At 42.0% G+C, this 22319-nt stretch overlaps 1 protein-coding gene across 1 annotated transcript in view; it reads left to right on the top strand.

The window, feature by feature from the left end:
• LYST (lysosomal trafficking regulator) overlaps positions 1–22319 on the top strand; it is a 173109-nt gene that overhangs the window by 138062 nt on the left and 12728 nt on the right. The window contains exons 44-49 of the mRNA XM_080822463.1: positions 1019–1159; positions 3817–4034; positions 8980–9210; positions 11244–11433; positions 14975–15111; positions 17968–18066. Of these exons, the coding sequence (XP_080678589.1) occupies positions 1019–1159; positions 3817–4034; positions 8980–9210; positions 11244–11433; positions 14975–15111; positions 17968–18066 (1016 nt within the window). The remainder of the gene's footprint in view (positions 1–1018; positions 1160–3816; positions 4035–8979; positions 9211–11243; positions 11434–14974; positions 15112–17967; positions 18067–22319) is intronic.

Below are 22319 nucleotides of genomic sequence, written 5' to 3'. Positions count from 1 at the left end.
TTTCATGCCACAGTTCCTTAGTCTCTATTCTAGATACTATGAATCTGCCGTAGTCTTACAGAATTGCTTTTTCTAGATGCCATTTAGATTGGTTACTTTTCCTCTGAGCTAACTGACTCCACAAAACAGATGAAAAAGTAATGAAAATAATAGAAAATGTTGCTGGACAGGGAAGTGCAGACTTGGGGAAGAAATTTAGCCTATCTTTTTAAAATTGTGCCTTGCTTGATGCTCAGATTAGTCTGTGACAGTCTCTAAATGAAAAGATAAGTGCAAAATTTCCACAACTTCAAAGGAGTTTTCGATAGCACAATATATACAGCTGATGTTCTCAGGGGCTGGCCTCTGGATACCATTTCATGTTCTGCTAACTGTTGACAGGAAAGAGACAGGTCAAAACGCAGTTCTTAATTATTAGTCTACAGCAGAAAAACTTAACAGAGGAGTGACTGTGTTTAGTTTTTTCATTTATAGGAAATAGTACTTCATTCTTTAGTCCAGTTACATCTAAAAAGCCGTGCTCCCCCCGCCAGAAAAAGAAAAAAGTAGTCTTAATTTTTAAAGGTGAAGGAATAATTTTGCTTTCTGATGGGGAAAAAACTGTTTTACCCACTTGAACTTCAATTTTCCTTCTTTACTATTCATTCATTCAATAAATAAGTCATTATCAAGTACCTAGTATGTGCTCGTTGTGGGTGATACCCAAGGTTCCTGCTGTCATGGGACTTGAATTCTGCTTGGGTAGACGGATAGTAGTCAATTAAACAAAAAAGTGATATAAATTCATCCATTTCCATGTACCAGGAAAATATAATACAGATTAACAATACTATAATATGGTCTCAAATAATGTATAGAAATATTTATTTTCAAGAACATGAATAACCTTTTTAAAACTGAAAAACAAAATGAACATCATTTTAATCTTTTCAAAGTAGCAGAGGTAAACTAATTATAACAATCTTTAAACAGAATAAGGTCTTTGTGTCTTAATTGCATTGTTTGTCTTTCTTTATAGATCAAAGTTTTGACATTCCAGACAGAACTTTTCATTCCACAAATACAACTTGGCGCCTTTCATCTTTTGAATCCATGACTGATGTCAAAGAACTGATCCCAGAGTTTTTTTATCTTCCAGAGTTCTTAGTCAACCGTGAAGGTATAGCAGTACATCATTTCTGATTTATAATTCTGTACTTCTTTTATACTTTTCTAAATATAAGAATAGCTTTTTAAAGTCCTATAATTTGAGTCCTCCAATAAGAGAAATACCTTTATTTATCAAGCGTATCATTTTATTTCTAAGCGAGCATGAAGATTGTAACTATTTTATAGGACTAAATATGTGTGGAAAATTGGTAGCTTTTACCTATTAAAGGTGTCTGTAAAATGTACTTTAGTTTTGTTACAGAAGTACTTTTTTTCCTGATTCCAAAGGTTATCATATGCTCATTAAAAAAATAAGTCATGAATTTATTGAAAGCACAATGTAAGTTAACCAAAATCTCAATGACTTTATGCAGAGTGACCAACTTAAAAATAAAACACCCTAGCCAGAATCTTCTAATACCAAAAAGGGATAGTAGAGGATAAAATCCAATTTTCTGTGATGCCAATGACCAGCAATCTCGGCCAACCTCACCTATTTTTTAGTAGAAGATCAGATATCCCTTTGAGAGATGTTTGTGGGTCATTTTTCTACATTACCTAATTTTATATTTTTATGTGACCTTAAGGAATATATGCAGTTGATAACTATATCTTTAGAGAAGTTAGTGTTGGGAAAATTGCTTTAGAATTTTATTCTTTGCTAACTGACCTCTCCGGAGCTGTTTGGAGAACCGTTAATAAATCCGTGTGGCTCATCACCCGGAGCACAGTTCATGGTGTTGCCCAGATGAGAACCGCCTCCGTGGGCTGTTGGCACCCGCACTTTGGAGTACCTGCCTGGTGGCTTTCCGCTTGGGACTCATTTCAATCTATGCTTGTTTTCTCTGTCCATGGTTTCTTCTATGTATGTGTCCGTTATCTCTGGCTGCATAACAAATGCCTCCAACACTTAGTGCCTCAAAGCAACAAGAAACTTATTATCATTACAGGCTTCGCGGGTCAGAAATTCAGGAGCAGCTCCGCCCGAGCCTTCAGTGGTTTGGGCTCAGAGTGTGCATTCAGATTAGCTGGAACTGGACGAGTCGGGATCAGAGCAGCTGGGGGCTGGCAGGCATCTCTCTCATGTAGCGTCCGTGGTTTTCCGTGTGGTCTCCCCACGTGGACGAGTTTGGGTTTCCTCATGGCATGGAGGCCTTGGACATTCTCCTTGGCAACTGGGGCTTCCAAAGGCGAGTGTCCCAAGAGAGAAATGAGCAGAAGCTGCACGGCCTCTACGAACCTTGCCTTGGAGGTCACAAAGTGGCACACTGCTGCATTCTGGTCACAAGTGCCTTGCCCACATTCAAAAGGAAGGAGCATAAACTTTGCTACGTGATGGGGGAGTAGCGAGATTCCAGAAAAGCATGCAGCACAGCAAGGGTTGTTACAGCTATTTTTGGAAAATACTGTTTGCTATCATGTACATCGTGTCATTTGCTATCGGCATTCCATTAAGCCTTTGATTAGTCCTCTAGTCATCTGCTGTGTGTGAAGAGTGCCCACCCGTGATGTGCCCGCAGAGCATTTGACAGTTGAGAATGATTTGAGTTTATACAGACCCCCTGCTGCTCAGCCCCTTCCCAGCTCAGCTTAGAAGTCTCACTCACTATTGTTCCATCAGTAGATCCCTGCTGCTCGCAGAGAGCTGGGGGCGGGGCGGGGGGAGGGGTGGTTCTGGGCCAGTCCGTCTTAAATCACTCTGCAGCTGCCTGTAGGATGCGCTGAGCTTTTGGAGATGACCCCCGCCCTCACTCCATGTTCATTTACATAAGCCTTTGCTTTATATTTCACATCATATCATTTCAAAATACTTCCAGAATTAGCGAATATCCTTTAACTGTTTTCACAAGATCTAGAAGGAGGCAGACAGCAACTTAATTTTATATGGAGTGTAATCAGCTTTGAAGAGAGCCTTTTTAATTTTTCTTCTGTTATGCTGTTCATATTTTCTGCCCATAAAAGGTAGCACAAAAACATCTCTGTAACATTTCTTTTAGGACAGTTTTGTTGTTGTTTTTTTTTAAACAAACACTTCTGAGATTTTTGTTTACACTAGCAGACAAATGAAACAATTAGAGAACAGCTTATTTAGATCACAAAAGAACCCTCTAATTCAATGTGTTGGGATAATTTTGTTGTCCATAGGAATACTTAGTGGAAATGATGTTAGGACAGACCTCTTGACTTACCATAAAGTTAATAGTTCATTTAGGATGTGTATACTTTACATTAATTGGATTTATTTAAGCTACAGAATGCTAATATTTACTAAATATCGGCTTAAATTTATTGTAATGTTAACACCTTAGTTTGAATTTGTAATCAAGTTTATAATTGAATAGAATAGATATTTAAGTACTTACTACATTTGAAGTTCTGATAATTGAAATTAAATGGCAGTGATTTTCTGCTGTTTTTTCAAAATGATATAAAGTGGTAGAATGATAAAGTTGAAAGATCTCAAATTTAATGAGGATAGCATTAACCCATGTACTTCTGTCAGCAGGTAGGTAGGTCGATGAACAATGATGTCACTCTCCTCTTTGCCTCTGCTTTCCCTGGTTATAGCACATAATATCTGTTTTGGGGAACTCTTAAGACCTGCTCAGTGGGCCAAATGAGGTGTGCTTTGGGGAGATAAGCATTAATATTAATCTTCTCTTTTAGGTTTTGATTTTGGTGTGCGTCAGAACGGTGAACGGGTTAATCACGTCAACCTCCCTCCTTGGGCACGTAACGATCCTCGTCTTTTTATCCTCATTCATCGACAGGCTCTAGAGTCTGACTACGTGTCCCAGAACATCTGTCAGTGGATTGACTTGGTATTCGGGTATAAGCAAAAAGGGAAGGCTTCTGTTCAAGCCATCAACGTTTTTCATCCTGCTGTAAGTGACTCTTTTAAAAAATAGGCATTTATATAAGGCAAAACTGGAATAAAAGGTTAGCGTTGGGCTATTTCTTTAAAATACCCAAGTCATCAAAGAGAATTGGCAATAGCTTAAATTGCTGCCCAAGACTTTTCAGGTTTTATATTTCACCTCTTTAAAAATAACTAAGATGCTATTCACTGGGAGTTCCTCAAGACTATCCCCAGGCTGAATGAGGACTTAAAGACTCGGCAAATACTCGTACTTACAGAAGGTTTATGACAGTGATGGGTCCAATGCAAAATCATCAAAGGGAAAAGATGTATAGGACAAAGCTGGCGGACCCTAGGCACAAGTTTCCAAGAGTCTTCTCCCAGTAAATCACAAAGAACATGCTTATTTCCTCCAGCAACATGTATGATGTGGTCAAGCCAGGCAGCTCATTAGGGACTCAGAGCCCAAGGTTTTTACTAAGGGGGGTCATGGAAACACTCTCTCTCTTACATGTACTGAAATCCCAGGCCTCCAGAAGGAGAAAAGCCATTCAGTATAAGCCACACTGTTTGTACAAACAGTTTAGACACAGTAAGCCACTCTTACCCAGTTAGGAAATGGTGGGAACTGTCCTGAAATCCACGTTGCCATCTACCAGCCAAGGGCTAACCATGCAAGCAGGCCCTTCCAAGGAAAGCAGTTCAGGCCCGCCACCTTAACTCTTTTTGGCACAATGTAAATTCTTAGAAGTAGAATTGTTACACTTTCACATGTACTTTTTGATGATGTTAGATAGGCTATCTTTAAAAAAAGAAAGAAGGAAGGAAGGAAAGAAAGAAAGAAGCAGGAAGCCTGCTTCTCCCTCTCCCATTTCCCCTGCTTGTGTTCCCTCTCTCCCTGTATATTTCTCTGTCAAATGAATAAATAAAATCTTTAAAAAAAAAAAAAGAATGAAATCTATTAAGGAAACGTTTCATCTGGTAGGCTCTGGGTGTGTGAAGGTGAGTAGGATTCAGTTGGGGACAGCGGGGCGAGAAGGGAAGGTCGGGGTGGTTGTGCCTACCTAGATATGGTAGTGGGATCCAGATGAGGCCTCCAGAAGGAAATTCCTCAAGGAATGAGGGGCAAAAGGGCAAATTATAAAAAGCTGTAGCCTGGCGTTGCCTGTGGCTACTCCAAGACAGTGAGTACAGCTCAGGAGCTATTACTCCCCTGCATACGACATTCAGCCTCTCCGCTCCCCTAGCTTTATAATTAGGAGGGAGGACGGGATGGATCTTGGACTTCCCCTCTAGCTACAGTTCTCTAAGTAGGTTCATCAAGCGTTTGTGACACATGCTGCAAAAATGCGCACATGAACCCAGAGAATGTACTCTGTACCTGGGCTGGTTTATGCCAGAGACCCATTCCTGAATAGCAGTTTTAAAATAAAAATCTCTTTAGTCCATTTTGCTTAGTAATTATTTTAAGTAAATACCTCTAAAACAGCAGAAAATTCAATTCCTTAAGAAACTTAAGGTCTAGGAGACAGAGTAAGACAAATTTACCAATGACTCTGATAAAAGAAATGTTATGGTAAAGTGTTTTGGAAAAGGGGAATAATACAGTTTCATGGGTGGATTGTAATTCTCTGCAGAAGAGTAGTAGAAAGTGAAGCAAGGCTTTAGGTATAATTTTTGGCCTTCCTTCATATTTGATCTAAAATGTAACTTTAAAACCAACTAGGAATTTTGACATTAACCTCATTATACTCTGCGCCTATGATCCTAGCATATCTTTTCAATTATTCTTAGGTGAAATTCACATTAAAAGTATCTGGATGCTGAAATATACCCACATAATTGTCATTTTACCATTTTTGTCACTGTTTCTTTGGGACTTTAGAACTTTAAAAAGCATAGCGTTTATGCCATTGTTCTAGGAATTTGATAACAATTCACGGAGCCAAGGAAAGTGCAGTGGCTACCTACACAGTCTCTGAATTCAGAATTGAGTTCAAACCCTCACCCTGTGACCCTGCCACTAGCTGTGTGACCTCGGGCAAATAGCTTAACCTCTCCATACCTAAATGTACAAATCTGTAAAAGTGAACCTCCTAAATAAGGAAGGAAATCCATACAGGATAATGTGCACCATAGAACGACATATAAGAAACGTTTATCTTTTTAAGGAACGTAGAAATGCCTTTTGATCATAATTCATCATTCATATATAAGGTTCACATAGAAACTGATACCATAGAATGTAGAGAAACAGTATTTTCAAATATATTTTTTAAAGCTCTGGCTGGAGGATTATTCCAGTCTTCATTTGAATTTTTTAGTATACCGAGTCAAGCAGCCGTTGAGAGTGACCATGCTTACATAAGCATTTCTAACAAGTATTTGATCCCTTGTGGTGGCAGTCGGGGGGGTGGGGGTGGCAAGGAGAGTAGTGTTGAAGATTACTTAACTTCCAAGGAATCTTTGAGTTTTATTTTGGCATTTACAGAAAGGTTATGTCTAGATATGTAATGAAATTGGCCATGCCTGATGAAATGCTAAAGGCTGCGTTGCACAAGCGGGTACGCCCAGGACATGACAGATCTGTACGCAGCTCCTGACTCTCTCTGTAGAAGTCAGAAAGGAAACGCACATCGCTCTCCATCTCACTCCAGGGGATGATAACATGAGGAGGAAGAGTGTAATAGCGCTCTTTATCTTAAAGAGCTTGCAATTTTCACCACACTTTTTCAGAGTCACCCCCAGTTTTTGTTAGAACCTAAACAGTACTCTCTTGAACTACCTACCATCATCGTATCTTAACTTCATTTTTGCCTTTTCCTGTAATCACTTTAAGCAGATGACTTTTTCCAGAACTTAGCGTTATACACAGTCTTTTTTTTATTCTAACACTAAGGAAGGGAAAAAAGGACCATGTCAAGTCCTGCATCTTTACTCCTCTTCCAGTCTGATTATTGCCCTGACCACCCTCCCACACACACCTTTCTCTTCAGCTTCACGTCCCGAGAAGGTGCTTCACAGAAGACACCCCTCTTCCTGCAGTGTCTTGGTCAAAATGGAATACTTTGACTTTGTTTCTTATCCAGTCTTCCATCTCCTGCCAGGGAGGTGAAGCTGTCTGTCCTCCGGCCTCCTCTGCTGGCAGCATCACCAAGATGGGCTGAGGGAGGCGGAAGGGATTTGCAGCACATCCCAGCCTTCTCCCCTCCAACCTTCTAGTCCGTTTTAGCGGTGCATGTGAAAACCTCCAAAGCAAACAGAGACAGGGAATCAAGATTCAGATAATCCTCTCAGGATGCGTGAGGCCGACATGCGTTGGTCTTGAGCTTACAGAATGGAAATCAGAAAAACTTTGCTTGGTCTCAGTGATACTAGTGTTCAAATCCCTAACTCTTCTGCCCAGGAAAAAGAGACAGAGACCTCAAAAATCTAGGCTCCTTACTAATGTCTATATAGATGCAAGAAAATATGCCTCAATAGTTGATATTCATGGACATCTCCAACATGGTGTGCGTGAGTGAAGGGAATGAGAAATTCTTTCTCTACCCTTCTAGATCTTCCAGCTGGACTAAGAGTTAAATTCACATAAGACAGATTAATAGGGAAAAACAACAACAACAACAACAACAACAACAACAAACTGGAGTTCAGTTATGTGCAGAGGGTCATAATGAAATCAAGACCTCAAGAAATGACCAGGCAGACAGTTTTTACACTTTTTAGACAGAGAGACGATGAATCTGTGAGGAATTGATAGGAAAAAGAGAACTTAACTTTGGGAGCTTCAGTTAGTAAGGATCTCTAAACAGAATTTGGGCTGGGGCAGCAAATTAATGAAAAGTAACAAGTGTTGTTTATACAGTCTTTTCCACTCTAAATTTCCCATCTCTGGTCACAAGGATAGCTCTTCAACTCCTGCTATGGGGAGGATGCCTTTCACATGGAAAATTTATTTCCTGCTTTCAGGGGAACGGAGGAGGGTCTGGGTCTCCTTACACAAGCTGTCTCCTAAGTAACTTATTTAAAACAATTGATATGCTTGGGGCGCCTGAGTGGCTCAGTTGGTAAAGCATCTGACTCTTGATTTTGGCTCAGGTCATGGTCTCAGGGTCATGAGATAGAGCCCTGTGTCAGGCTGTACATGGAGCCTGCTTAGGATTCTCATTTTTCCTTTATCTGGCCTAACCCGGGTGTGCTCTGTTTCCCTCTCTCTCTCTCTCTCTCTCTCTCTCACTCTAATAAATAATCTTTAAAATAAAATAAAATCTATAGGCCAAAGTGGTCCATCTTTGGGCAGCCTGCCCTTGGCCCTGACATGAGTTAGCACAGAAAATCACCCTCTGAAACCAGCTGTTGTGTCTTGAGAGAAGAGTAATCCAAATCTTTCTTTGAGCACATTAATGTCCAAGAACAAAAGAGTATTTGGCTATCACATAATTAAAGGCCAGATACAAATGGCTTTGAACTTCTAGTCCTCATTTGTACAAATTGAGAAAATCGGGGCAGGGCAGGGTCATCTACTTTTCTTCTGCCTCTGTGTTGCCATAAGCTGAAATTGTCTTGTGCAATTTTGTTGACCACCTGAAATGATTTTGACAAACCCCTTCACTCTAGTTTTCTGGCCGATACTGGACAGGCAGCTACAGAAAAAAATACATCCACTTGCTAATCTGCTTGTTATTTTGGATCCGCTCAAGTGAAAATCCTGCTTTTTTTTCATCTGTCTTCATTGAAAGAAAACACCAAAGAAAAAAACTCATTTTTTTATTGAGGTATAATTGACATATAAAACATTATTTAGTTTCTGATGCTAACTGATCAAAACATTCAACAACCATTTCCATTTGAAATAGAGGAGAGTAAATTACTATCTAGAGAATAAAACAAGTCGTTGTTTCCCCTTTGGTGTCCTTGCCAACCTCGATTTTGACAAACGTCTTGTTCTCTTCTACTCCGTCACCCTGCAGACGTATTTTGGAATGGACGTCTCCGCAGTGGAAGATCCCGTTCAGAGGCGAGCGCTGGAAACCATGATAAAAACCTACGGCCAGACCCCTCGCCAGTTGTTCCAGTCGGCGCACGCCAGCAGGCCTGGATCCAAGCTCAACCTTGAAGGAGAGCTTCCTGCCGCTGTGGGGTTACTAGTGCAGTTTGCTTTCAGGGAAACCCGAGAACAGGTCAAAGAAATCACCTATCCGGTATGTCATTGGAATTTCTTTTTTTTTTTTCCCCATTTTATTTTCTTTTATTTCTTTTCAGTGTTCCAGAATTCATTGTTTATGCAGACCATGCCCCGTGCTCCATGCAATCCGTGCCATCCGTAATACCCCCCACCAGGCTCACCCTACCCCTACCCCCGCTCCCCTCTAGAACCCTCAGTGTGTTTCTCAGAGTCCACAGTCTCTCATGGTTTTGAATTTCAATAGAATTCGACAGAAGTTGACTCAACCCCGCAGTCGTCAGGCCCCCTCTGAGCCTCTAGTACACAGAAGGGTCCCAGCCAGCAGGGTGCGTCCTGTGTGTGGTAGATGCTGTCCGTGAGAGGAGGGAGGGCTCTGGGGAGCTCAGGTAGGGCGGCCAGCCCCCGGCGGGGCTAGTAGCAGGGAAAGCCTGCCCGCTGGAGGGGAGAAGGCGTCCGGGACCGGAGAGGGGTCCGAGCGTGGGTATGGCTGTACACACGTGCATGGCGGGGCTTTGGCCACCTTCCACCAAAAGTACGCACCAGAAGTGTGGGCGTTGCGGCCTCCAGTGAAGGGAGAACCTTACGTATGTCTTTGGACGCCTCCCCCCCCACCATAGTAACGGTAAGAAGTATTGCCTCTTAAACTGGAAAGTAGGCATCGTTTTTACTTTGAGATACAAAAACAAAGCAGGCAAACCATAAAAGTAAAATGGATTCTAACCCGCAGCTAACGTCTTCATCATAAAAGCAGCAGAGGATGGGAGACCACGAGTTGTAAAATGTAAAGGTTTGTGGAGAGGAATAGCAGAAAATGGAAAGGCTTGGGAGAGAGGTTGGGAAGAACCTTTGTGGAGAAATAAAGCAACACGTCCCCAACTGCAGGAAACCGTGACCCATTTTAAGAGAAAATGGCTTTCACAGACCTTGTCTTGACAGTTGTTTCTTAAAATAATGTTACTTAAATACAGTAAATGTAGAACACAGAAGACATGTAAATCCTTTATGTTCAGAGCTCACATATGTCATATCTGCATGTTAAACACAAACCAGAGCAATATAACCAGGAAAATTCAAATTTCAAACATCAGTAGGATGTTACAGAGATAGATAGATCTCAGTATAATGTTATTTTGCCCAAACCAGATCACCAGTGTTGTGTTTCACAGTTGATTTTATTCTATTCTTTTTTCATGCCAAAATAATTTAATAGCACGTCCCTAAAAAGCAATAAATGCCATTTAATCTACACTACACTTAGTGCTAACTAACTTCGCAGCTGGTGCGTGTAAAGATCAGAGCCGTGTGTCCACTTACAGTGGGTCCCTGGTACTGACCGGCCTCTTCCCACCTCAGAACCTTTGCGTTCCCTCCACCTAGGACGGCCTGTCCCCAGATGAGCCCCATTTTGCTGTCTCATTTCCTTCAGGTCTCTGCGCAGATATCCTCTCCTCAGTTCCCTTACCCCGAATCTAAGATAGCAGCTCCCATGCTCTCAGTCCTCTCCCTCCCTCTTGCTTGCAGCACCCGCTGAGCCTGTGTCTGCTTATCTCTTGTCTGCCCCTCCTCCCAGCCGGAAGGCAACTCCGGGAGGACCGGGGCTTTGTCTGTATTTTCATCGCTGTGTCTAGCAACCAGGAGCATATATTTCTACATGCTAAGTATGGGGGAAGTCAAAAAATATATATAAAATAATGTTTGCTTACGAAGGGCTTATAATCAGGTTGCTTACTCTTTGTTTAGAATTCAAATTAGAAGTCACTCTGTGTTTACTACCTTTTTAAAAAAAAAATCATAGGGGCACCTGGGTGGCTCAGTGGGTTAAAGCCTCTGCCTTCGGCTCAGGTCATGATCCCGGGGTCCTGGGATCGAGCTCCACATCGGGCTCTCTGCTCTGCTCGGCGGGGAGCCTGCTTCCTCCTCTCTCTCTGACTGCCTCTACTTGTGATCTCTGTCAAATAAATAAATAAAAATGTTAAAAAAAAATTGAATCTCTAGAATGAGGTCTGCTTTTAAAAAAAAAATCATACTTTTTATTTTCCTCTGTTTTAGAGTCCTTTGTCCTGGATAAAAGGCTTGAAGTGGGGGGAGTATGTAGGCTCTCCAAGTGCTCCAGTACCTGTGGTCTGCTTCAGCCAGCCCCACGGAGAAAGATTTGGTTCCCTCCAGGCTCTGCCCACCAGAGCCATCTGTGGTTTGTCCCAAAATTTCTGTCTTCTGATGACGTACAGCAAAGAACAAGGTAAAAGAACACATCATGAGAATCCCTCTAGGTGTATTTTTCATGGGATTTGATGTTTTCAGCTCCTCCGTGCCACTATTTTATTTGCATTTATGCACTATTGCACTGTTTTATTTTATTTTATTTGTCAAGTCCATGGTGAAAAACCATTCAGATTTGTGGCTATTTAGTGCAAAGTAGGAATTAAACACACCACATGGGGAAAGGGGGGGAGATTAATGTAGCGCCATTTGGAATGAGAGAGGAAGAGTCAGAGACAAAAATAAATGGTTAAGCTCTCAAGATGAAAAGAGTATCAGTCTGAGAGAAATGTACCTTTTAAGACTCTTGAATCGCAGAATAGGCAGAGTTATTTAGCAAAGCTAGTACCTCAAAAGGTATAGTCAGGAGATTAAAACAAACAAAACAAAACAAGGAAGTCATGCTAGCCTTGAAAACAGGTTTTAAAAATAGGTATGCCTGGAAAGCAATCCTTTTCTCACCCTCAGTACACTGACTCGCTAACAGCAACACATGGAAAAGTGCTGTAATTGCTTTATGGTAAATGTAATTAACCATTTCGTTTAATGGGAAAGAACTCTCCCTACTTCCTAGGCTTGGGCTTGGGCACTCAAATCAGTGATGACGCTCGACTGTTCGTATCAAGCGTGTGCAGATGTGCCTAGAAGCCAGCGTGTGGACTAGATGCCTCCTGACAGTCACACTGTTTGAGTTTAACGTGATTTCTGACGCACCATGCTCCTTGGGGGTCCGTGTAGCCTCCCACCACGTACAGCTCTGCACTGTACAGATGTGGTACCCATGTCGAGCAGAGGGCACTCGGAGAAATTAAGTGTGCTGGCTGGACCACAGTTCTTTGTAGACTTCCTCTTGTTTATATCATAGAATCAATGATCGTCTCTATACTTGTTAGCAGTAAGAGAGGCTGCTTATCATTTTCTTTAATTTTGGTGAATTAGTAGGACTGGGTAAATCTGTTTAATCGTAACTATTGTAATATCAGTGTTGCAGTTAGTTGTGAGATGTGTGACTAATAATTTACTACTAATAATACTTAAAGTACCAAAATGTGTCAGTAATTTGCTTTTAAAAAATTAGACTGGATTGAAGTTTGTCTCTGTTGAGCAGAAGAGAAAGGGCTGGTGTTACCACTTACCATGATAGAACGTAAATATGTCAAATGTCATTGTCAGCCTATCTTATTTGTGGCACTATAGTCAGAGCCCTTAGTAGTAGTGTTCATTCAAATTATGCTTTATTCCCTTGTAGAATGTACTTGGGGCTTGCCAGCACCTAGGTTGTGTGGGGAACCAGTATAATACAACAGATTGTAATACACAACAGTATAATACAACAGATTGTAATACACAACAGTATAACACAACAGATACAAGGCACTGGCCTCAGGAGGTGCAGAGCCCTGAGTTTACATCCCAGCTCCGCTACTTAGTAGCTGTTTGACCTTGAGAAAATTACATAAACCTTCTAAATCCTGGCTTTTGATCTATAAATCTGGAATAACAAAAGGATTGACCTCATGGGGTAATTTACTATAAAGATTTAATGAAATATGGGGCACCTGGGTGGCTCAGTGGGTTAAAGCCTCTGCCTTCGGCTCAGGTCATGATCCCAGGGTCCTGAAATTGAGCCCCGCATCGGGCTCTCTGCTCAGCAGGGAGCCTGCTTCTTCCTCTCTCTCTGCCTGCCTCTCTGCCTACTTGTGATCTCTGCCTGTCAAGTAAATAAATAACATCTTAAAAAAAAAAAAGATTTAATGAAATAATGTAGGGAATGATTAGCACAGTGCCTGACTCCTCCTAAGTGCTCAGTAAAGGTCCATCACGCCATAAGCACCCCGGGGCTCCCTGGGGACTGTGTGAGCTCTCAGTGCTGCACCCAGCACATTACAGAGGATCGAGAGGAGTGCTCACCCACCCCATAGCAGGCTTAGGAGTGAGAGCCCCGCTTACAGATGGGCATCAGGTCACGTGCTACAGCTGCAAGGTACTGAGCACTGCTTTATCAAATAACTGTATGGTTTTGCTGAGCTATACATGCATAGAACAATGTAACTGCAACGGTTTTGATGACCTTAAACCCTTACTCAAAAATTGTGCCTCCAAATTGCCTGAGATCCCTTTTTCCCAAAGTATACTTGCCTGGGTCTCATTTGAGCCACACAGTGTCAGAACCTCTGGGGCTCAAGTCCAAGCCCAGGCGTGCGAAAAACACCATTTTCTTGCAAACGCCTGTCTAAGATTCACTGTCCTAGTAGGTAAAGGAAAAGTTTATTTTTCTTTAAAAAAAAAAAAAGAGGTGGTGCATCTTGTAAGTGCTAGAATGAGAAACTGGGGGCAGTTACTAGATGTACTTAATTCATTGAACACGCAGGCTATCGAAGTGCCCGCTACATGCCGGTATTATGGTAAATTTGAGAGGCCCTGAGACTCATGAAATGTGGTTCCTTTCCCTAGCAGCTTAGATTTAGAGGGGATTTTATTAAGTGGGTATGTTCCAGTTCCTTTATTGCAAAACTGATGTCAGCATTTGGTATTATACTCAACAAAAGAAGACAAAAATCTGTGAATTACATTTTCACTGTGGTATTGATTCTTTCAACAAATATGTATTTGTTTCATTCCTTTATATGTGGGCTTGTTTTGCTAGGTGCTGGAATAAATAAAGCCTGTTCTCTCTCCTTAAGGAACTTCAGCAGTGCAAATTTCCAGGGCAGCACCAGTTATAGCATTTCTGTTGCATTAGCTATATCCAGCAAAGCAACAAGGCATAGATTATGAATAGTACTGAAAAGGGATGTCAAAATCTCCAAATCCTTATCCCAAAAGACATAAAACTGTGTTGGAAAAAAGAGGAAGAGGAACAGAGCAGAAGCTCGTCAAATCTGTCTGCCCTGCAAAGCCCTGGCAGTTGACAGGATTAAATGGTCCCAGGACAGGTGTTGCTTCTAGCTTGGCAGTGTTCTTTATAGTATCGATAGTTGTCCATACTGATTTATCAGCAGGTGGTAGCTACAAAGTTATTTAAACGGTGTCTAGTTTATATTTATCTTTAAAAGTAGAAGTGTGATAGAACATGTACAGAATAAGCTTGACTATCATTGTCTCCCATGAGGGTTTTGAAGGGGCGGAGGGTGGGAGGTCGGAGGAACCAGGTGGTGGGTATTAGGGAGGGCACGGATTGCATGGAGCACTGGGTGTGGTGAAAAAGCAATGAATACTGTTACGCTGAAAAGAAATTTAAAAAAAATTTTTTTTGAACAGACATTTTGGTGCTAAATCAGATAAGCCCTAACCAAACACCACGAGTGAATAAGAATTTAGTTTCCACTCTTAGAATCCCATTAGCATTAAAGGAATAAAACCAACTTAAGTGCATCCATCTTATGAATACAAAGATGATTTGCTCCGGAAAGATACTGTGTTCTGCCATGCAAACTTCAGCTCTTAACCTGCCATTTTGGGGGGCTATCAAGTAACAGTTGAGCAGGGGCGGTCTGACGCTTTTGTTTCGCCTTTTTGAGGTGTGAGAAGCATGAACAGTACTGACATCCAGTGGTCGGCCATCCTGAGCTGGGGATATGCTGATAACATTTTAAGGTTGAAGAGTAAACAAAGCGAGCCTCCAATAAACTTTATACAAAGTTCACAACAATATCAGGTAAACTTTGTTACGGAATTATCATAATAATTAAGTATAATGCTCTAGAAAGGGGTCAGACTGAGAGCAGCTCGTCTTTAACATTCTGCCGTTAATCCAGTCTGGAAGCTGGTGACGCTGGATTTAGGCCTTGTTTACAGTGCGCAGACCTTCCTGACTGTTGCTATTCTGTGTCCCCAGAATTTGTCTTCTCCCCAGGATCTCACTGAGATGGTATTATAAGCACTTAGCGTCAGCGACTGGCGGTGTTGGAACAAAATCAGCACCACTTTCTTCTCAGGGTTCACTTGCCTTTTGTCACTGTGACATTTTCTATAACCAGAGTGCAATCCTCTGTACCTGGTCTTGGCTATTAGACTAGGTGTTCAGGCATCACAATGGGTAGAAAGAGCATGGGGCCCAATTAAAGCCGTCTGATCTGTGTTAGTGTCCTGCCTTTATTATTTACTCTGTAGCCTTTGGCAAGTGCCTTACCCTTTCCAAACTTGAGGTTCTTTCCTCTTTGAAACTGGGGTAATAGTACCCCCCACTACTCTCTCCTAAAGTTGTTGTAAAAATATTTCCAATTGTATACATACTGTATATATACTGTGTGTGTACGTATACATATATATGTGTGCATGTATCGACACACACACACAATACTGCCACAACTTTTTCCCGTACTAAATTGTATGTTGAACAATGGGAAATTCTTTTTGCCATTTCCTGATTCCCGTTACCTTCATAACATCTCCTGCCTATTCGTGTGTCCTAACATTTCCGCATTCCCTGAGCATGTTAGGAATGGAGTAGGCTGCCGCTTGTGGGGATTTTTAGCAGTGAAAGGAACGGAAGGCAATGACTTACTCGCTTAACCCTCAGTATTCCTAAAAAAATGGTCATCACCTTTTGTTTTCTGATTATCAGTAAACTAACAAAACTAAACATAAGGACAGTGGAAAACAACCTTATTAGAAATTTTAATAAGAATTTGAGCATTGCAAAATTACTTCTATTATGTAAAGTTTGACACATCAGCATCATTAAAGATGAAAGAAAACTGCCCTAAGTCCTTTTAGCAGAACAGCATTGTCCAGATCCTTCTAGCAAAATACTCTGTGATAAAGAACTTGCACCAAACGGCAATATATTTCCTTAGAAATATATTGTCCTCTATGTGGTCCTCTCTAGTTTGAGAAAATTCATCCAGGATGTTACCATATGAGGACCCACACTCAGATCTCGCTTCTACAATCATAGTCTCATGGTTAGAGATTAGAGTTCTGCCGTCTCTTTGCCTTCTGACTCATCTCATAATTGTGAAACCTAGTCCTCTGTCAGTTTCATTCTCTTTTCTATTATCAGTAGAACATGAGAAATTCTGAATTCCCAGCTGTGTTCAGTGAAAGCTAAAAGCAGAGTACGAAGCAGTGTCTCCAGTCTTCCTTTATATTTTCTTGAAAGATGACACCACTCTTTGGACAGTACAATCAGAAAACCAAAAGATGACGGTTTATTTCACAGATTACATTATCCTTCCTGGAGATCCATTGTTCTGTATTTCCCTGTTTGTTTTGCTCTAGCAGAGTTGGGAATAATTGTTGAATAGTCATGACATAATTCCTACAGTGATGAAACAGCATAATGTTTCCAGACAGAGGGAAGATGAAATTATTAAAACCCTGTAATGTAACTTAGGTTTATGAAAGGGTTCAGTAGACCCATATGGTAATGCTAAGACACTGAGTTTTATTCTAATATATAAAAAAAACATATTTTCTCTTTGTTCTTTGGAAGGCCTCTAAAAAAGAACGGAAGTCATGAAATATTAATCCTTACAAATAGTTAGAACTATTCAAGAAAGAAATTCAAAAAATGAAATTGGGTCCAGTGGACTCTGGTGATGTTTCAAGAGTTAAGAAGAGCCAGGATGAAGGAAGGTTGTTGTTAATGTAGCAGACTCTCAAGCACATTTGCAGGTCCGGGGGAAGAAGCCAGCAAGAGACAGCTTGAAAGTCTGAGAGCGAGGACAAGGGTTTGGAGGAACTCTGGGTACGGGGTGGGTTTGCCCTTAAAAGCAGAGGAGCTTCCTCCTTTAAATCAGGAGAAGCACCAAGACACTTGAGGCACAAAGGAGGGAAGGGGATGAGATCTGTGGCTGATGGCCTCTGTCCCCTTAGCGCAGTGCAGTGTGAGCGCAGGCTGTGGGACAGGTGGGAGGGGAGAAGTGACCCATGGGAGCAGAGCTGCTGGGGAGTGGTGCCGGGGGTCAGCCGGCTCCCAGAGCCAGAGGAAGACTTATTGGGCCAGAGAGTTGAGTGGTCCTGAATAGCACCTCCATGGTTAGGACTGAAGGGTTTACAGTCCCAAAGGAATAATCTGAGATTTTTTTTTCTCCATGTTTATCTTTCCTTTGTCTCCTGTTTAACAATCTTTAGAACTGTTAGAAGCAATACCTCTCTCTTTTATGTACCCCAATTCCCCACCAAAAGCAGGAAAAAAAAGTAAATATCAGATAGATGTGAAACCACGCATATATGCACATCACACACACACTCAACCTTGGACCTCATCAATCCTGGATCATTAAATTTCTGAGGAACAAGTGGCTGTGTTTGTGTGTGTGTGTGTGTGTGTGTGTGTGTGTGTAGAGAAAAGAGTAAAATCATAGACGATGATGTAACACATTTTAACCTGCCTTTAGCACCTGGCTTAACATTACAGAATATTATCATATCTTGCACATTTTTAATCAGTTCAAGTAAAATGTTTATTAAATTTTGTGGTTATATATTTTTTAAATAACCATCAGAGAAGTAGAAACATTTCTCATGCTTTTCAACTCCATGATCTTTGGTTTGTCCTCACCCACAGGTGACGAGTTGTGCCTGGGTGCCTGACAGCTGCCAGCTGTTCACCGGAAGCAAATGCGGGGTCATCACGGCTTACGCTAACAAGTTCACCAGCAGCACGGTAGGTCCTGGGCTCATTTTGTCAGTAGTTTGGGATTTTCATGCTCATGAGAAGAAGAAAAGGCTTCGGAAGTGTAATTCATTGGTATAAGATTAACTGAAAATGTTTGTACTTCAATCTTTTGTTCTTTAATCTTTGCTTCCCGTAAGCTCGTAAAATGTGAAAGGTCACATAATCTGACTCTTTAGTTTTAGGTTTATTAGGATCATGAAAATTTTTGAAAATAATTATAGCAATCCTATTTTTTGGTGTCAAAGACATAGTATTTTGCATCATGATCTGTTTTGTATTTAGACTTTTTCATGACACTGTGATGCTTCCTGTATTCTCAGTGTCAGCCTGCAAGCTTAGGAGTACACTACAAGATTCTGTAAAATTTGGAAGCTTAGAACACCTGATATTTAACCTTCCTGCAGTCTCTGGACTATAGCAAAATCCAAGGAGCACATCTTGATTTCCACCACTTACTGGAAGAAATTTATTTTAGCCGTTTGCTGAATTTCCAGGATTTGAAAATTAAATTATAAAACAGTCTAGTGAAGAAAAGACATATTATGCAATACTTCTTTTAATTTACTGTTGTTCCTTTCTTGAATCAACTCTCGATGGTGCTGCTGAGGATAAGTGGCAAATTTAGGGTGATAATTATCTTTTCCTTCTAGAACTAGGATAATTATTTTAGTCTAGAACTTTCTTTTGCTTCCCCCCCAATACAGTTTTCTCCATTAAATTATTAAATGTGTTCTACTGGGTAGAACCAGTTTTCCTAGCATGGGGTGATGCTGGGTTCCTCTTACTTTTCTGTCCAAGTTTGTTCCCTTGTAAACTCTTATTAAGATTCTTTCCCATGATCCTTGGGGTATAAATGTGACCGTAATATTGTTTCCATCTCTTAGCCTAAGGAGCCATCAAAATGTCTGAAGCAGTTGTAATATGATCTTGCAAGCATTTTAGGAAGCCCACTGTAGCGCCTACCAGAAACAGCACTTGGGGTATGAGACTGGAGGCAAGGGCGCCCCCCATAGCGGCCCGGGTGGGCTTGGGTGCAGGGCTCTTTGCAGGAGGAAGGCATGTACCAGTTATTACAGGACGCTGATGTGTGTGCTCTGAGAGCAGAGAGCACAGAGCTGGGGCCGGTTGTCAGAAAGCCTGGAAAGTTCCACCTGAGCTGGATCTTAAAGGATCATTTTACGAAGTGGAGGAAAGAGACAGAGTATGTCAGCACAGGAAACCCACAACCCGGAAACAAGGACATGGTAACTTGGGGGCTAGCAAATACTTTTATGTGTAGTTTAGAGTATTAGATGCTGGGAGTTGGGGTCAAAGCAGGGCAGGAGAGGAAGCCTGAGGCAAGTTCTCATATTCCAGCATGAAAAGAATGCCAAGGTCTCCGCAGGGAAGTGTCTTAACCATTGGGATGTCTTCTTTGGGCTCTTACAACATCTCTAATATTGACTCCGGACATCACATTTATCTGCTAAACGCACCCTCTGTTTCTTGTGTTCTCCCAATACGTTCTCATCCCCGCTGCGAGAGCAGTCGTCCGTGTGGGCGCTCCTGGTCGTGCACCGCGCCGTCCAACTGCTCTGCAAACCGCATGGTCACGCACCACGCCGTCCGACTGCTCTGCAAACACTCCTGGTTGCGCACCGCACCGTCGGACTGCTCTGCAAACAGGAGTTGCTGCTTTTGCTTTTGTTTTCATTCGCTTTTCCCAGCACTTTGCATAGCCTCGTTCCCAGTTTTCCTTAGGGCCGCTCTTCCCGTCAGTTAGAATCCTCAGAGTGCGCTGACACGGTGTGTAGTAGGGCTAGAGAGAAGATGAGGTGGTCGGCGTAGGAGTCACCGGGCCCTGCAGAGCTCCGGACGCGCTGGACGGGGGACACGGGTGGCCCAGTGCGAGCGCAGCAAGACCTGTGCCTCCTTGGCGGGTGAAGCCGTTGTAAGCCTGCGAAGCTCATGTTGCTTACCTTCCCACAGCTGTACATTTGCCTGGAAGTAGGTTTTTCAGCTTTATTTGTGAGGGTTTTCTCTTTCTCCTAAGTGTAATAGTATTAGGTAATCAAGTCATGAGATTAAGTTATTAGTTAAGCCGCGTCCCACAGTGCATCTTAGCTGTGGGCTTTTATCAGTGTTTGCTCTGCAGGGAGGAGCCGTGGGTTTTCGTGGATGTTCTTGCGACTTTTTCTCAGGGACCACCTCACCATCTCGGCATCCCACAAGCTGCGTTGTGACCCCGTGCCTGAGAGGCTAGCAGGAGGCAACTCATACTCTGCTCGCTTTTCTCCCAACCCACTGAGCACCGGCGTTCTAGAAGTATTCATGTTCTTATTTGTGGTAGCTTTAACACAGACAAAAGACGGGCTCCCCAAGTGCTGTGTAGGATGTGACCAAAATAATTACTGTCAGAAAATCTTTTCAAGGGGATCTTATGAAATACATTCCTTACCTAGTGAAGCATATTTAACTCTGAACATCGTAAGTTCTGTTCAATCTCCCAAGATTGTCTTCTAAAATGTATTCTAGGTAAGGATGAATAAGTTGATTTGTTATAAGGAATTATCTATAAGCCATTTACATATTAGAGAAGAATGTCTTCTAAAAGTGATAACTGATTTTAAAATAGCTGCTCTTGAGTCATTTTTTTCACTAAGTAGCATGGCCACCTCGTCTTCATGCAAGTGAACACCTGTACTTCCATTCTCTGAATTGGTGGTGGCAGAGAGTATATATGAGGTTTATCTGAGGTAGTGGTATATCATTCAAGAGCAATTTTTTTAGAAGATTTATTTATTTATTTGAGAGAGAGAGAGAGATTGAAGGGGGCAGAGGGAGAGAATCTTCAAGCAGACTCCCCAGTGACTGCAGAGCTAGACACGGTACTCGATCTCATGACCCATGAGATCATGACCTGAGCCGAAGCTAAGAGTCAGACACTTAACTGACTTGAGGGGCACCACCCGGGTGCCCCTCAAGAGCATTTTTAAATGAAGTAGTCCGTGGTTCCTATTCTGCCCATGGAAACTGTTTTCTGACCTGTCAGGGAATCATCTAGTACCACTAACTCTTGCAGTCATTTTAAAGTGTAAAGTCTATAAAATTATCAACAACCACTAAAGGGATCCTATGCTGTGTTTACCCTATAAATATTATTCATGATCATGGAGTTAAAAAAAATATGCACACGTACATGTGTGTAGTAATTAAAGCATCAAATTGCTGACAAGCCAGTAGGGAATTCCCAAGCCAGAGAGGTAAATAACCAGGGGGAGCTCTCGCCTGGAGGGCATTTGTCACTCCTGGAGTCCTGACGCTGTCCTTGGACAGCCCTTGTGAGAGGAATACCTACCGAGGAGGCCCTTCTCCAAGGCCGGCCTCACAAGGACTACACTGGAAGAGGGAGGGTGAGTTCCGGGGGCTCCTCTTGTATGCAATTGCAGCCTGGGTTACAGTTCCCTGGGTGGCCCAGATCTCCAGACTTGACTTCAGCTAAGGTGCGCATAGACCGTATGGTGGTCCAGGTCATCTGGCAGAAACAAGGAGGAATCCCTCCAAATAATTTTTTCTTTTTTTTTTTGTGATGTGTTTGTACTTCTTTTTATTTTATTTTTTTAATTAACATATAATGTATTATTAGCCCCAGGGGTACAGGTCTATGAATCGCCAGGTTTACACACTTCACAGCACTCACCATAGCACATACCCTCCCCCGTGTCCATAACCCCACCACCCTCTCCCTATCCCCCTCCCGCCACCCTCAGTTTGTTTTGTGAGATTAGGAGTCTCTTATGGTTTGTCTCCCTCCCGATCCCATCTTGTTTCATTTATTCTTTTCCTACCCCCCAAACCCCCCCACATTGCTTCTCGACTTCCTTATATCAGGGAGATCATATGATAGTTGTCTTTCTCCAATTGACTTACTTTGCTAAGCATAATACCCTCTAGTTCCATCCACGTCATCGCAAATGGCAAGATTTCATTTCTTTTGATGGCTGCATAGTATTCCATTGTGTATATATACACCACATCTTCTTTATCCATTTATCTGTTGATGGACATCTAGGTTCTTTCCATAGTTTGGCTATTGTGGACATTGCTGTTATAAACATTCGGGTGCACATGCCCCTTCGGATCACTATATTTGTATCTTTAGGGTAAATACCCAGGAGTGCAATCGCTGGGTCGTAGGGTAGCTCTATTTTCAACTTTTTGAGGAACCTCCACACTGTTTTCCAGAGTGGTTGCACCAGCTT

The sequence above is a fragment of the Martes martes genome (assembly GCF_963455335.1).
Source record: "Martes martes genome assembly, chromosome: 14".
In the NCBI taxonomy this organism is placed as follows: Eukaryota; Metazoa; Chordata; class Mammalia; order Carnivora; family Mustelidae; genus Martes; species Martes martes.
Note: the sequence above shows the minus strand (reverse complement) of the source record. Positions and strands in the feature narration are given on the sequence as shown.